This window comes from Onychomys torridus, chromosome 3 (genome assembly GCF_903995425.1).
Source record: "Onychomys torridus chromosome 3, mOncTor1.1, whole genome shotgun sequence".
Taxonomy (NCBI): Eukaryota; Metazoa; Chordata; class Mammalia; order Rodentia; family Cricetidae; genus Onychomys; species Onychomys torridus.
In genome coordinates, this window is record NC_050445.1 from 147,652,660 (window position 1) to 147,667,861 (window position 15,202).

The 15,202-nt window shown below is 42.3% G+C and overlaps 1 protein-coding gene across 1 annotated transcript; it reads left to right on the plus strand.

The window, feature by feature from the left end:
* The first annotated feature begins 491 nt into the window (after positions 1-491).
* On the plus strand, positions 492-3,640 carry LOC118580331 (zinc finger matrin-type protein 2-like). The gene is made up of 2 exons (XM_036181989.1): positions 492-532; positions 3,043-3,640. The coding sequence occupies exons 1-2, from the start codon at positions 492-494 to the stop codon at positions 3,638-3,640; spliced, it is 639 nt and encodes a 212-aa protein (XP_036037882.1).
* Positions 3,641-15,202: the final 11,562 nt, after the last annotated feature.

The window sequence follows — 15,202 nt, forward strand, 5'->3', positions numbered from 1 at the left end:
AAAGATCAATGCCCAAAAAGTGGTGAACTTGATTTCCAAATTCTCACAAATCATAAATCTGCTACTGCACAGACAAATGATCCACAAACATATCTAAACTTGCTCTGTTCTACACATTCTCTACTTTTCACTGTTAAAGAATCTTCTCTATGGTTTCTTTGTACTCCGCTATTTAAAAAATTATGCTGTAAACTCTATCTCAGGTTTGTGAATGCATTGGTTATGGTTTAAAATGTATTAAATCTGTAACAAATTTTGGCTTTAAACATAAAATGCTTATAACTAAAAATATGTACATGGATATATGTGTGTGTGTGTGTGTGTGTGTGATTCAACTCTATGTGTGTATATAGGTAACTTGGATTCAATTGTGTCTGTGTATATGTATGTAAATTACATTGCTCAGTGTGTGTATATGTATGTAATTTGGATTCAACACCAATTAAAAACAATAGATCTACAAGGAAAACAGATGTTTTGAAGTAGCAGCCATGTGGCTTTCCTCCATCTTGGCTGATGACCTCATCAAAATGTAAGCAGCCATTTTTACTAAAGGCTGGTAGCCATCTTAACTAAGGTTAAAGAGTACATGACATGTGACAGAATCATCATCATCAGATAACTATGTAGTGTAGCTAGAGTTTTTCTCTCTGGGTCCCGCCAAGCCCCGGCAGTCCCATAACCCACTTATAAAATAAACATACAGATGCTTATATTATTTAAACTGCTCAGCCATTAGCTCAGGCCTACCATTGTCTAGCTCTTATACTCAGCCCATTTCTGTTAATCTATATGTCACCACGTGTTTCGTGGCTTACCTTCTGCCTTTACATGCTGCTACCTGGACTACAGGCTGGTGTCTCCTCCCCCTCCGCCTTCTAATTCTCCCAATTCTCCTCTCTGCTGGTCCCGCTTATACTTCCTGCCTGGCTACTGGCCAATAAGTGTTTTATTTATCAATCAATCATCCCCAGCAATGTAGCATAGAACAACAATTGGAAAACTTCTTAGTCCTAATACCCTCTCTGTTTATCACTGTATCTCCTTTTAAACCAAGGAAGCAAAACAAATTTCAAATATTTTGGATTGGTATAGATTTTTCTATAATGATAAAAAATTAAGGCTATATTTGCTACAACATACTATATATGTGATTCAACTCTGGTTTAGAATATATTCTACATGATTATACAATTTTAAGGTTATAAAGGTCTACTCAGATTAACTAAAGCTGACTTAGAGATTTACACCTAACTACTTAGGTCTTTGCTAAGTGTTCAACACCAAGGTTCTAAAAAATTTAGATAGGTAACAACATATGTTTGATAAATAAGCTATGTTTTATAATCAAGATTTATAAATACTTTTTTTTTTTTTTTGGTTTTTCGAGACAGGGTTTCTCTGTGTAGCTTTGCGGCCTTTCCTGGAACTCACTTGGTAGCCCAGGCTGGCCTCGAACTCACAGAGATCCACCTGGCTCTGCCTCCCGAGTGCTGGGATTACAGGCGTGGCCACCACTGCAGGCAGATCATTGTGAATTCGAGGCCAGCATGGTCTACAGAGTGAGTTCCAGGAAAGGCGCAACGCTACACAGAGAAACCCTGTCTCGGAAAAAAAAAAAAAAAAAGATTTATAAATTCAGGTCTACTCAGGTTCACAGTAATATTTGTCTAAATATCTTCAGAACTATACTTCTAGTAATGTTAAGTACTAATGCAATTAATTACAGAAATAAGCTTCAGTTAGCCTCCTGTATATATTTTCAAACTGAAGCCTAAAAACAAGTTACTAGAAACAAGCAAAAGTTTGTTTAGTTTAGATGTACTTAATAGATAGATGGTCTTCAAATTTTCAGAGATCTGCTGAATATAGCATTCAAAACGTTTACTTATTGGCAGTGGCGGCGGTGGTGCTTGCCTTTAGTCCCAGCACTCAGGAGGCAAAGCTGGGTGGATCTCTGTGAGTTCGAGGCCAGCCTGGTCTACAGAGCAAGATCCAGGACAGGCTCCAAAACTACACAAAGTAACCCTGTCTTGGGAAAAAAAAAAAAAAAGGACCTTGCTTTACAATGATTGTTCTCAGTAATCAACCATCTGTGTCTCATGGAGAATGATTGGATAGAAAAAAGGTGTAAAGTTTATGTAAGGTCTCAGGATATGAAAGCTTAAATTGTAAGTTCTGATGACCTAAGAAAGTGTTCTAACGTATATATATATATCATACACATATATATGCTATAAAAGGGCTGAGGAAATGTTTTAAGATGTGTAAATGCAAGTTATAAAGGTCTAAGGATATGAAAGCTTAAGTTGTGAGTGTCTAAGAAGGTGTCTTAAGGTGTGTAAATGCGACTTGTAATGGTATAATAAAGTGATTTAAAGTATATAAAAATGTTCCACATTTCTTTCTCTCTATATGCTACTGTTATATTAAGACTTCAAACATTCAGAAATTTAACATTAATCAATGGAGTTCTGAGAAGCTATTCATCTAACTCTGGTGAGCACTGACTACTATTACCATAGTCACAAACTCAAGATTTTAAATTTCCTTTAGCTATTGTGTAAGTATAGACTTAAACGTGCTTTGCATTGTGCTAAAACATCTGTCTAATCTATATACATCCAGAGGATGTATAGAGGAAAGTGTGCTTATGCTTTTAACCCAAAACCATTTTGGGTTTTACTGTGACTCAAAGGTGTGAATCTATTGCCTTTTCTACAATGAGACTGAATTTCAGTACAGGTTACAAACAGTGGTAATGGTAAAATATCTAAAAATTGTATCTCTTTTATAAACTTAAAAGAACAATCTTATAAGTTTCAGTGAATTGACTTGAATCAACCTCTCATGCATCAAATGGACTCCAGATAAGTACTGTCAATCAACAGCCTGTTTCCCCACCTGTCTATTTTGCTTATTCCTGAGGGTAGGATTCCCCCAACCCCACTTCCATGGTCTTGGGGCTCCCCTCCCCCAGCTACCAGGACTATGGGTCTAAAAGTTTCAAATATAGGGCGTTCCATTCACTTCGCTGTGAAGATGGCATCGGCAGCAGGACAAAACCTTGGACTTTCGCCGAAAGTGGGACAAAGATGAATATGAGAAGCTCGCAGAGAAGAGATTCACAGAAGAGAGAGAAAAGAAGGATGGAAAACCAGTGCAGCCCGTCAAGCGGGAGCTTCTTCAGCACAGAGACTACAAGGTGGACTTGGAGTCCAAGCTTGGGAAGACAATTGTCATTACCAAGACAACCCCACAGTCTGAAATGGGAGGCTACTACCGCAATGTCTGTGACTGTGTGGTGAAAGACTCCATCAACTTCTTGGACCACATTAATGGAAAGAAACATCAGCAAAACCTGGGTATGTCTATGCGTGTAGAACGCTCCACTCTGGATCAGGTAAAGAAATGTTTTGAGGTCAACAAGAAGAAGATGGAAGAGAAGCAGAAAGATTATGATTTTGAGGAAAGGATGAAGGAACTCAGAGAAGAGGAGGAAAAGGCTAAAGCATACAAGAAAGAGAAGCAGAAGGAGAAGAAAAGGAGGGCTGAGGAGGACTTGACGTTTGAGGAGGATGACGAGATGGCAGCTGTGATGGGCTTCTCTGGCTTTGGCTCCGCCAAGAAGAGTTACTGAGGCATTCTCTTGGGCCTAACTTTGGCCTATACTGGACCTAACTTTGAGTGTGTGTTGGGGTGGGGTGGGGTGTCATTTCTTTTTTTTGAGTACTGGAGAAAGTCCTTAAGAGTGTTAATGGGCAGGGTTGGAGGGTGGGTTTTTGTGGTTTCCCTCTACGTTGGGAGAGGGCACAGGATGTAGAGGTGATGCTGTGGCAGATTCTGTCAGCTTCAGTATATTACTGGAGTCACAGAACCTCTGCCCATCTGTGTTTCCAATAAAGAAAGTCCTCCCTCTTTGAGGCTGCTTTCCCCAAATTCCCCTGCATCTCTCCCTCTTCATCTGTCCAACCTCTTGTCTGAACATCCTCCTTTATCCTGTGTTCTGCCTTTGTTTTCATCTTGACTCTTGTTCTGCCCGCAACAGGAGAGTTGTCTGGCCTAGCCTTGGCCAGCTCCTCCTCCCATCCTGCCCAGCGGTTCTCTAGCCACCTGTGCATGCATGTGACTTCTGCCTGGGTCTACATGTGTGTGGGTATGTGTGCATGAGATGTCACAAAGAGGGGCCTGAGCAAGAATCTCAGAGCATTGCTGCCCTGGGGCCTAATGTTTTGGTTTCCTCGGTGCATGTAACAGGATGAGTGTTTGGTGTGGCTTGTGTCTGGCAAGTTTTTAACCTTGTTTCTTCTGTTTCACTTCACTGAGGATTTCTCTTTTTGTCTTCCTCAGGAACAGGATCTTGGAAGAACCTGTTTGATGCAAAAAACAAAAAACAAACAAAAAAAAAAAACAAAAGAATGAAAACAAGACAAAAGAACCCTAAAACCAAACAAACTTTGGGAGACTTTGGTTCTCAGACACTGTTCAACATGTACAATAAATGACACTGACTAGGCCTGTTTAAAAAAAAAGTTTCAAATATACCTAAGAAAAAATTTCCCCCTAACTCAACTTTACCCTTTGTCCCTAATATATATCTGTTCCAGCAACCTGCCAGCTCTAGATGTTCCCTAAAAAACTTCATCCTGAAGAGCTTCCAGGTGGCTAGCTCCAGGCAGTCCAGCCTCACAGATGCTGCCAGTAATTCCTTAGCTCCAGATGGTCCTGCAGAGCCTGGACAACAAGTGAAATACCCTGCTCTTCCAGGACTTGGCCAGCATCCCAGCTTTTTTGGGTCCCCAAAGATGTTGATGCCCCCAAACAACAGGAAGCAGTCTGAAGAGCACAGTACCCCTATTCCTACCTCACCATCACCCCTTCCTATTTCCTGACCGTTTAAAATAAACAAAAGGGAGAAATGGAACCTAATGGAACCAGGTGCTTCTCAACTTAGGTCCAGCAGCCATGTCATCACCAGCCACCAAGTGTGGCATGCATCTGCTTTATAAAGTCTTTGCCATCATGGCCTCCTTTGCATCTGTCTCTCTCTTGTCCCTGCTCAGAGGCAGCCTTTTGCCATCTCCCTCCCCACCGCCCTCCAAATTTCCTGGGTTAGATCTGTTGTAATTTCTGCTGTATTCTAGCCCTGGTCTGCCAAGGTACTCTTCAGCCACAAACCCCTTTCACTTCCTAGCTACGCAGACTTGGGGATTGCTTTAAGTCTGAATACATTCATAAATTTTTGCATTCAATATAATTATGTCAAGTAGAATTACTTTTTTTTAACATACTTTCTGTTAATTCTTCATCCTATTCAGAGCTAAAAGTATAATTTTAAGGCAGAAAATTGATGTTTTACTTATTGTAGTGTTAAAATCAAAGATTAATTTTAGTGCCACAGAACACAAACTTGTGAACTAAGTGAAGGTAGCTTGGCACGGAAATTCTCTCTGCTAAAAGGGAGCACCAAGACCGAAACAGTTAGCAAGCACACTTGGCCAAGATAGTTTCCATCTTTTATCCCTGATGTAGGTGGCCACCATGTCTCATTGCATTGGTGGGAACTCAACTTCACAATTTGATTGGCTAATTGGTACAAAGTGGAAGAGGAAGGAAAAGGACTATGAGTTTTTAACAGACTAACTTTGACTGGAAAAAATAAGTCTCTCACAATAGTATTCCCTCCAGCCATTCATCCATTTTGCTCTCAGTAAAAGGGCAATCATTTTAAAATTGTTGAGAACAGACTTGAGTGAAACAAAATATCCATGAGTTTCCAGGACTCAGTGTTTTTGTATGATGATGTGAAGCACTGATTTTTATCCTGCTACGACCACAGTTTTTAGCAGCTGGCTAGAATTAATTCCACTTTGAGGTACCAATCTTTATGCTGGCAGGGGTATAAATGACCAGGTCCACTTGCATACCTCAAATAGCAGCTTTTATAGCCAAGTGGCAGTTCTCTTGCGTCTGTCCTGTCATTTTCTAGCATTTAAGCTTTAATGTGATGAAGCAGATGCTACAGACAAAAGTCACTGATATTTGCTATCATTTCCTCTGAATGGACAAACTCAATCAGCATGTGGTCTCCTTTGCATGCTGAAGTGGGTGAACACTTCCCAGCACATCACCAGCTCACTGACATTGATACTATACCACCCACTGCACCATTTATTTGGTTTGTCACATGTAGTGTGTAGTACCCTACTTTGAAGTATGTTTGAGGTGAAGAAAAAATACACACGTACACATACACCTGTAGCTGTTTTGTTTTGTTTTGTTTTTTTCCTTTTTTAAACTTTGCTCTTTGGGCGGCCCATCCCCCAGCTCCCAAATAAATATATGGAGACTTCTTATTACTTATAAATACCCAGCCTTAGCTTGGCTTATTTCTAGTCAGCTTTTCTTACTTAAATTATCCTGTCTACCTTTTGCTGCTTGGCTTTCACTTTTCTGTATTTCTGTATCTCTTTTCTTTCCTTCTTATTCCATGTCTGGCTGGGTGGCTGCCCCCCAACCCTGCCAGCATCCTCCTGTACTTTCTTTTTGTTTTTTTAAGACAGAGTTTCTATGTGTAGCTCTGGCTATCCTGGAACTCGATCTGTAGACCATGCTGGCCTCAAACTCACAGAGATCTGCCTGCCTCTGCCTCCTGAGTGCTGGGATTAAAGGCATGAGCTATCACTGCTTGGCCTCCTCTCCTTCTTTTCTCGATACCCCTCTTCTCTTTTTCTCCTTCTATTTATTCTCTCTGCCTGGGAGCCCTGCCTATCCTTTCTCCTGCCTAGCTATTGGCTGTTCAGCTCTTTGTTAGACCATTCAGGTGTTTCAGAAAGGCACAGCAACACAACTTACCAGAGTTAAACACATGCAACATAAAATAATGCAATACATCTTTGCATCATTAAACAAATATTCCACAGCATAAAGAATGTAACACATCTTAAAATAATATTCCACAACACATGTCCACTCATCCAAATTAAGAACCCACAACAGACCAAAATAATGAATATATCAAAATCCAACTTAGTGACCTGTGGGATGACTCATCTCTAAAAGGCTGGTGGACCAGCTAGCCCAAACCAGTAAAAAAGATGCTTTCTGAGAGCCAACCTGGGTCTGCCTAAGGGCCTTAGCAACAGCAGCTGAGACATGATCTGGAGATGATCTGGACCAATGAGAGGCAGTCATGTCACACCAGCTGATGCATATTCATCAGACCTTCCCCCAGGGTGGGGTGGAGGGTATATAAGGCTCGCCTCTTCCTGAATAAACTGAGCATGTTGTTTTGACATTCTCCCTTGGTCTGTGTGGTGTAACTCTGCTCCTACTTGCCCCCTCCCCCAAAGGGAACAACAGCAAAGGACCCTGCCACAGTGACCTAATGATTTTTTGGAGGGTTACTTCAAAGATCAGTGAAAAGCAGCTAGACCATCAAAATGTCGACCCCAACACAGAGAAGGGGCTTGCAGAGCTACAGCCCTGGAGCTCTCTGCACAACTTGGAGGTAGCTGGTCAAGTCAGAGCATCCTCTATGCAGCTCAGCTCATACATTTTCTTTTCTCCAGCTGCAGCTTGGCAGGGCAGTCTCCTCCCCTAGACAGCAGCTGTTTACTGCTTCCACAACCTCGGATAAGGGCCCTAGGAAGTCTTGTAAATTTTATCTTTCTCAGACTTGTGAAGTTTGTTTGCTTGCTGACTTCTAACAAGCTGCCCTCCCTACTTCCTAGAGAGAGTTTCCATTCTGAGGGAATTGTTATCAACAGTGTTTAATCTTATATCCATTAGGAATCCATTCTGGAGCTGGACATGGAATTTAGAATAGCAAGCACCCTAAAGTCAATCCTCAACACCAACAAAACACAAGAAAAATAGAATCTTTAACATTTGCAGTTTCTAGCTAATAACAAGATAGAGTGTTTGAAGACTGTTAGAATTCCTAGCCACTCTCCCAGCTACATGACTACACATGTGCTCTCTAGTAGCCAGGCAAGATTCTTAGTCATCCCAGGGCCTTACGCCCTATGTAATCTGTGCGTTGCGTGATCACATAATTTGTGTGCAGCATGATCACACAATCTATGCGCATGCATGGCTTAGCTATGTAAGCCCATATGTGTTTGTGTGGGGGGAACCTATGAAAAGCAGATTACGTATAAGTAACAAGTGGTGGTGGCACACGCCTTTAATCCCAGCACTTGGGATGCAGAGCCAGGCAGATCTCTGTGAGTTCAAGGCCAGCCTGGTCTACAGAGCGAGTTCCAGGACAGGTTCCAAAGCTACACAGAGAAACCCTGTCTCAAAAATCAAAAACAACAACAACAACAACAAAACAAACAAATTAAAAAAAAAAAGCAGGTTTGGGGTTGGGGGTTTATATCAGTGGTAGAGTGCTTGCCTAGTAACCTACCTAGTAAGTGCAAGCCTCTGGGTTCAATCCTTAGCTCAAAAAAAAAAAAAAAGAAAGAAAGAAAGAAAGAAACCTATCCTTTCTCTTTCTTCCTGTATGATCTTTCCATAGGCCTAAGCATCCCCTTCTTTTCCCTTCCCTTAAAAAACACATATAGTGGGTTTTGTTTTACCTCATGGCTTTTCTCCCATGGTAAGCAGTACCACTTAATGAATAACATTGTGCCACTTAATAAATAACAGATACTATTCAAACTCTTTTCAAGACTGTTTTTCACATGTGCACACAGATACTGCTTAAACATTAGTTTAGCAACCTGTAGCTTAAAGGGGTGCTTTCAAGTGCTGTGGCAATAAAAGTTCACTGCTAAACTATAAGCGAGCAGTAAGAAAGGTAAAAGGTTACTGTCATTATTTTTCTTGTGGGTGTAAGAAAATGCCTGACAACAATAATTTCAGGGAGGCCGGATTTGTTTGGGGTCACAGTTTCAGGGAACACAGGGTTGGGAAGATATGGCTGTAGGAGTATGAGACAGCTGGTCATGTGTTTGCAATTAGGAAGTAGAGAGTAATGAATGCTGCTGTTCAGCTCACTTTCTAATTGTTCCTCCTTCTGGATCCCCAGCTCATGGGATGGCACCATTCAGGTGCATCTAGGGGATGTAACTCAGTTGTATAGCATTTGACTGCAGGGTGAGTGTGGGACTCAAATGAGGAATCCCCCATACCCCCTCACTCCCTATAGGCTCCAGTACTTGGTCTAAAGTTGGTGGTGCTGTTTGAGGAGGCTTAGGTGGTTCAGCGTTGCTGGAGACTGGATTTGAGCCTTTAAAGCCTCGTCCAAGTGTCAGCTTGCCCTTCCTGCTTTGGAATTATAGTAAAATGTAATCTCTTGCCAGGTGGTGGTGGTACACGCCTTTAATCCCAGCACTCGGGAGGCAGAGCCAGGAGGATCTCTATGAGTTTGAGGCCAGCCTGGGCTACAGAGTGAGATCCAAGGTAGGCTCCAAAAGCTACACAGAGAAACCCTGTCTCAAAAAAAAAAAAAAAGATGTAATCTCTTAGTTTCCTGCTTTTGCTGCCATGCCTGCTAAAAGCATATATGGTGCTGGTTTGGCTAGTACTGGTTACCGTGGCAGCCACAGCGGCACTGGTTTGGTTGTTGGTGAAAAACTCACGAGCCATGGTTACCAGAGTTAGAATGGGCTTTATTATTAGAGAGAAGGGCTGGAGAGATGGCTCAGCCATTAAAGGCTAGGCTCACAACCAAAAATATTATTAGAGAGAAGAGGGGATAGGAGAGAGAGAGAGAGAGAGAGAGAGAGAGAGAGAGAGGCAGAGAAAGAGAGAGACAGAGAGAGACCAAACGCAGAGAGAGAGACAGACACAGAGACTGAGAGAGCACATGGGAGTGCACGTCTGGCTTTTAGGCTGGGATGCAGTCGCCTGCTGCTGATGTAATAAGGTGCCAGAGGAGACCTCAGCTGGGATATACAGAATCCTTACACCTGCCACTTGCCATCATGCTGGACTCCTACTCTTCTGGAGCCATAAGCCCAAATAAACTCTCTGTGGAGCTGCCTTACTCAAACAGTATTTTATTACAGCAACAGGGAAGGAAATACTACAGTGGTTCTTTCCTGTTCTGAAAATGCCCTCATGTACACAGTGAGTCTCCTATGTGGTTCTAAATTTAGTCAAGTTGACAGTGGAGATTTGCTATCATACCCTCTTTCCCTCATGCCCAGGAAGATACTTATCCATTCCAGTTATGGTCTATTCCTATGCCAGAAATTTAGTCACTACTGTATCTGCTATAAGAGTGGCAAGAAAGGCTGGGCAGTGGTTGCACACGCCTTTAATCCCCACACTCAGGCAAAAGGATCTCTGAGTTGAAGGCCAACCTATATTGGGCTGTGGTGCCCCCCCCCCCCCCCCCCACGTTTTTGGGTAGCTGTTGCTCTTGTTGCTGACTTTGACCAAATTTCCTCCCTATGCTTATTCCCTGCTGGTTTCCTTCTTCCTGAATGCTCACTGGAGGTTCTTTGTTTGTGTATCCTGCATTTGGCGTAAATAGCTAGAATGCAAGAATGTAAACCATCTGTCATGAAATTCTGCCCTCTGGGGTTCTCCCATTGTGCTGTAAGCCTGTATTTAAGGCCTCCTCCCTCCTTCAATAAACGGCATTCGGCATTCTGCTGAGACAAATGCCCCACTGTCTTGTCTCTGTTCTTTGATCCTCAACCCCTTGCTCAGACATGGTGAATGGGTGGTGGTAGTGAGGGCATTACTGATACAAGTGGAGGTTCCACCGAGATCTGAGAAAGAAGGGCTGCTGCTGATGGACACCCGAAAGTAAGGCTGGCCAGCATTTTAAAGAAAAGAGAAGGTAAGGACAGGTGGATTGATATGGGTGCAGCTAGCTAGCAGTCACTCCTTGAAGAATGGTTAATTGGACTGCTGAAGCAGCAGGGCATCACTGTTAAGAGCATGGCAGCTAAAGATTTCATGAATGAAAAAGGAAATCTTCCCAATAGATAAGAGGGAAGGAAAGGAAATTTCCCAATAGAAAAGGGAGAAAATTTTAATCAAGAAAAAAAGGATTTTCCCAGTGAAAAGGGGAAAAACATAGAAACTCTGTCTTGAAAACAAACAAACAAACAAACAAGCCAAAAAGAAAGAAAGAGTGGCTAAAAAGAGAAGATGTTCATACTGGAGCAACAAATGTCTGACTCAAACCTGAGGAATTAGGTAGGCATGGTGATACATAATCTCCATAGTTAAGAGACTGATTCAAGAGGACTATGAGTTCATGGCCAAACCTATGATATATATTGAAGTTGCATTGTTTTTAAAGGAGACTTTTATCATTGTGGACAAGACCAGAAAAAATACATATGAGCAACTCACAGTCTTGACCTTAGCAGGTGCAGACCTTAGCAGGTGCAGACCATAGCAAGTGTCTTAGTCGGGGTTACTGCTGCTGTGAAAAAGTACCATACCAAAAACCTGCGGAAGAAAGGGATGTTTGGCTTATGCTTCCACACCACTATTCATCAAAGAAAGATATCAAGACAGGAACTCAAACAGGGCGGGAACGTGGAGGCAGGAGCTGATGCAGAAGCAATGGAGGGGTGCTACTTACTGGGTTGTTCTCCATGGTTTGCTCAGTGTGCTTTCTTATAGAATCCAAGACCACCAACCAAGGGATGACACCACCCACATTGGGCTGGGCCCCTTCACATTAGTCATCTGTTAAGAAAATGCCCACAGGCCTGCCTACATACTAATGTAATAGAGGCATTAAGGGATGTTCTGTATGTTAATTGTGTTAATTGTCTGATTGGTTAATAAATAAACACTGATTGGCCAGTAGCTAGGCAGGAAGTATAGGTGGGACAAAGAGAGAGGAGAATTCTGGGAAGTGGATGGTTGAGGCAGAGAGATGTTGCCAGCCCCCAGAGGGCCGGATGTCAAGTACCGGTAAGCCATAAGCCACATGGCAAAGTATAGATTAATAGAAATGGGTTAATTTAAGATAGAAGAACCAGATAATAAGAAGCCTGCCACGGCCATACAGTTTGTAAGCAATATAAGTCTCTGTGTGCTTACTCAGTTGGGTCTGAGTGGCTGCGGGACTGGCTGGTGAGAGAGATTTGTCCTGACTGTGGGCCAGGCAGGACTGGAGAAAAATCCAGCTACAAGGCTGTCTCAATTGAGATCCCCCTCTTAAATAACTCTAGCTGCTTTAAGTTACCCTGTCTTGAAAAACATAAACAAAAAACCCTCAAAACAAACAAACCAATCCAAACCAAACAAACAAAAACAAGTCTTAGTATGTACTTCTGACTGGCTTAGAACTTGCTACATAAACTAGGCTTGCCTCAAACTTACAGAGATCTGTCTCTGTCCCAGACAATGAAATAAAAGCTGGCCCTTAGTGCATATTTTAGTTAGGGTTTCTAATGCTGTGAAGAGACACCATGACTATGGCAACTCTTATAAAGGAAAACATTTAATTGGGGCGTAACTTATAGTTCAGAGGTTTAGTTCATTATCATCACAGCAGGAAGTAAGACAGCATATAGGCAGACAGGTTGCTGGAGAAGTAGCTAAGAGTTCCCCAGGCAGCAGGAAGAGACAGTGAGCCACTAGGCCTGGCTTGAGCTTCTGAAACCTCCAAACCCATCCCCACTGCCAAGTGACACACTTTCTCCAACAATGCCATTCCCTATGAGTTTATGGGGGCCATTTACATTTAGACCACCACAGTGCATACACTTGAAAATGTTAATTTATATATTGTTATCCTGTAGACATAGGTATATAATGGGTGTGTGTTTGTCCCTAAAGGTATGAGGAGGTCAGAAGACAAGTTTGTGGAGGGGATGCTCTCCTACCTTTTTATGGGTTCTAGCGGGGAACTCAGGTTGCCAGGCTCGTACAGTCACACCTTTACTCACCTAGCCATTTTCCTGGCCCTTTTTTGTTTTCTGTGGTGTTTGTGACAGGGACTTGATATATAGCTCAAATTGGCCATGAACTCTGGGCATTCTTCCTGCCTTAGCCTCCTGAGAACTGGGACGGTGATCTCATCCCACCACACCCAGCTGCACAGTGGATTTTAGGGAATAAAATTGTCTTAGTTTCCTCTTTGTTGCTGTGACAAAACAAACCAGCCAACTTGGGAAAGAAAGGATTTATTTGGCTTACATTTCCAGGCCACAGTCTATCACTGAGAGCATATCCAGGATGCAGGATGTGGGTCCAGGATGCAGGATAGCAGTCCAGGGATGCAAGAAGTCAGAGCAGAAATCCAAGCAGAAATTTGAAGCAGAAACTATAGAAGAACACTTTGCTTTGGTTTATACCTAGCTAGCTTTCTTATGTAGCTTAGGACCATTTGCCAAGGGAATGGTGCCACCCACAATGGGATGAGTCCTTTTCCATCAATAAACAATTAAAACAGTTTCTTACAGACATGCCTACAGACTAATCTGATCCAGATAATTCTTCAGTTAAGAATTTCCATTCAGATGACTCTAGGCTGTGTCAGGCTCACAAAGCTAAGACAAAAACCAATGCTCTGTACATTTTCCTATGCTTATATGATTAATATATTTAAACAACCAGGTATGGTGGTACATGCCTTTAATCCCAGCATTTGGGAAGCAGAGGCAGGCAGGAAGGATTCTATAAGTTCAGGGCCAGCCTGGTCTACATAATAAATTCCAAGACAGCCAGGGATATGTAGAGAGATTATATCTCAAAAACAAATAAACAAACAAACACCTCCAAGAAAACCAAACAACAAAAAAACTTTGAACAATATTAGGTAAGCATAAGTCAACAGTTTAAGTCCTTTGGTGCTTAAGTGGCCAGGCCCCTCTCCCAAGACTATTTAACTGATTTAACTGCCATTTCAGCTCCTTGACATGCAGGTGGTCAAGCTCTGCCCTACAGAGGAAAAAAAATGCCCAAGATCAGGCCACCCTGGAAAGCTCAACTCCTGACTCTGAAAAAAAAAAAAAAAATCTTGCTTCCTGCTCTGTAGTTGGAAGTTTTCCTGTGTCCCGGCTGGCCAGTGGTCGGGACAAATCTCTCCCACTTGTGTAATCCAAGTAAGCACACAGAGGCTTATATTAATTAAAACTGCATGGCCATTAGCTCAAGCTTACTACTGACTTGCTTTTACACTTAAACTCAGCCCATTTCTGTTCATCTATATGTTGCCACATGTTCTGTGGCTTTACCTGTGTGCCTTTGCATGCTGCTGCCTGGACAGTGGGCTGGTGTCTCATCCTCAGCCTTCCTCTTCCCAGAATTCTCTTTTATTTATGTCTGTTTATCCTGCCTATACTTCCTGCCTGGCTATTGGCCAATCAGCTTTTTAATTATCAACCAATTAGAACAACACATTCACAGCATACCCAACATCCCACAGCACTGCTCAGTTCTTTGTTGCTTCTCTGCTGGGCAGAGGCAGCCACCCTCTTGGGTCTTTTCCAATAAATCTCTTCTGTGAGCTTTGTTGTTCAGTGTGACTTTGTGGTATTCTTTGGCTCCTGTCAGGCTACCTTTTTCCTCAGAGCTGTAGCCCTTCAATATAGTATTTTTGCTTCATCTTTGAGTGTATGTACCATGTGAATAAATTGGCTTTCCATTATCTGTGGATTCTGCATCTGTAGCTTCTACCAACCTACAATAACTGAAACATTAAACCCATGAAGACTTTGCAATGATATAATTGACTCAAGAAAGTTACTGACCACCACAATTATTAAGCCAACTAAAAGTATAAATGTTGTATTTTAAAAATGTTGCCACTTCGTCCCTGGTGGGTGGATCCAAGGGGCATGGCAGAAAGTCACTCATACCATAAGACAGCACTCCCATAGAGGATTTTATTGGGCGAAAGGGAGAGAGTGGAGCTGAGGAGAAAAGAGGAAGAAGAGAAGAGAAAAAGAGACAGAAAAGGGGGAAGAGAGGAGATGCAAACTCAACCTCATGGGGAAAGAGAAAGAGAAGGGGGAGGGTTTTTCTCTTAAAGGGGACTTTCTGTAGGATGACATTGTCAGGATGCTGGGCAGGCCAAGGTATTACCTGCTTATTGGCTGGGTCCCCAAGGAGTGGGTCTGAATGCTAATGATAAATGTCGTTTATTTTCAGTTAGTGACCAAGAACGGGCTAGTGCCTTAGAAAGACTGTTGATGCCAAAGCTTAGGGTATAGGGTTTTTAAAGGCAAAAGATCATACAGATTACAATTATATCTGTTGTGGGATATTTGTA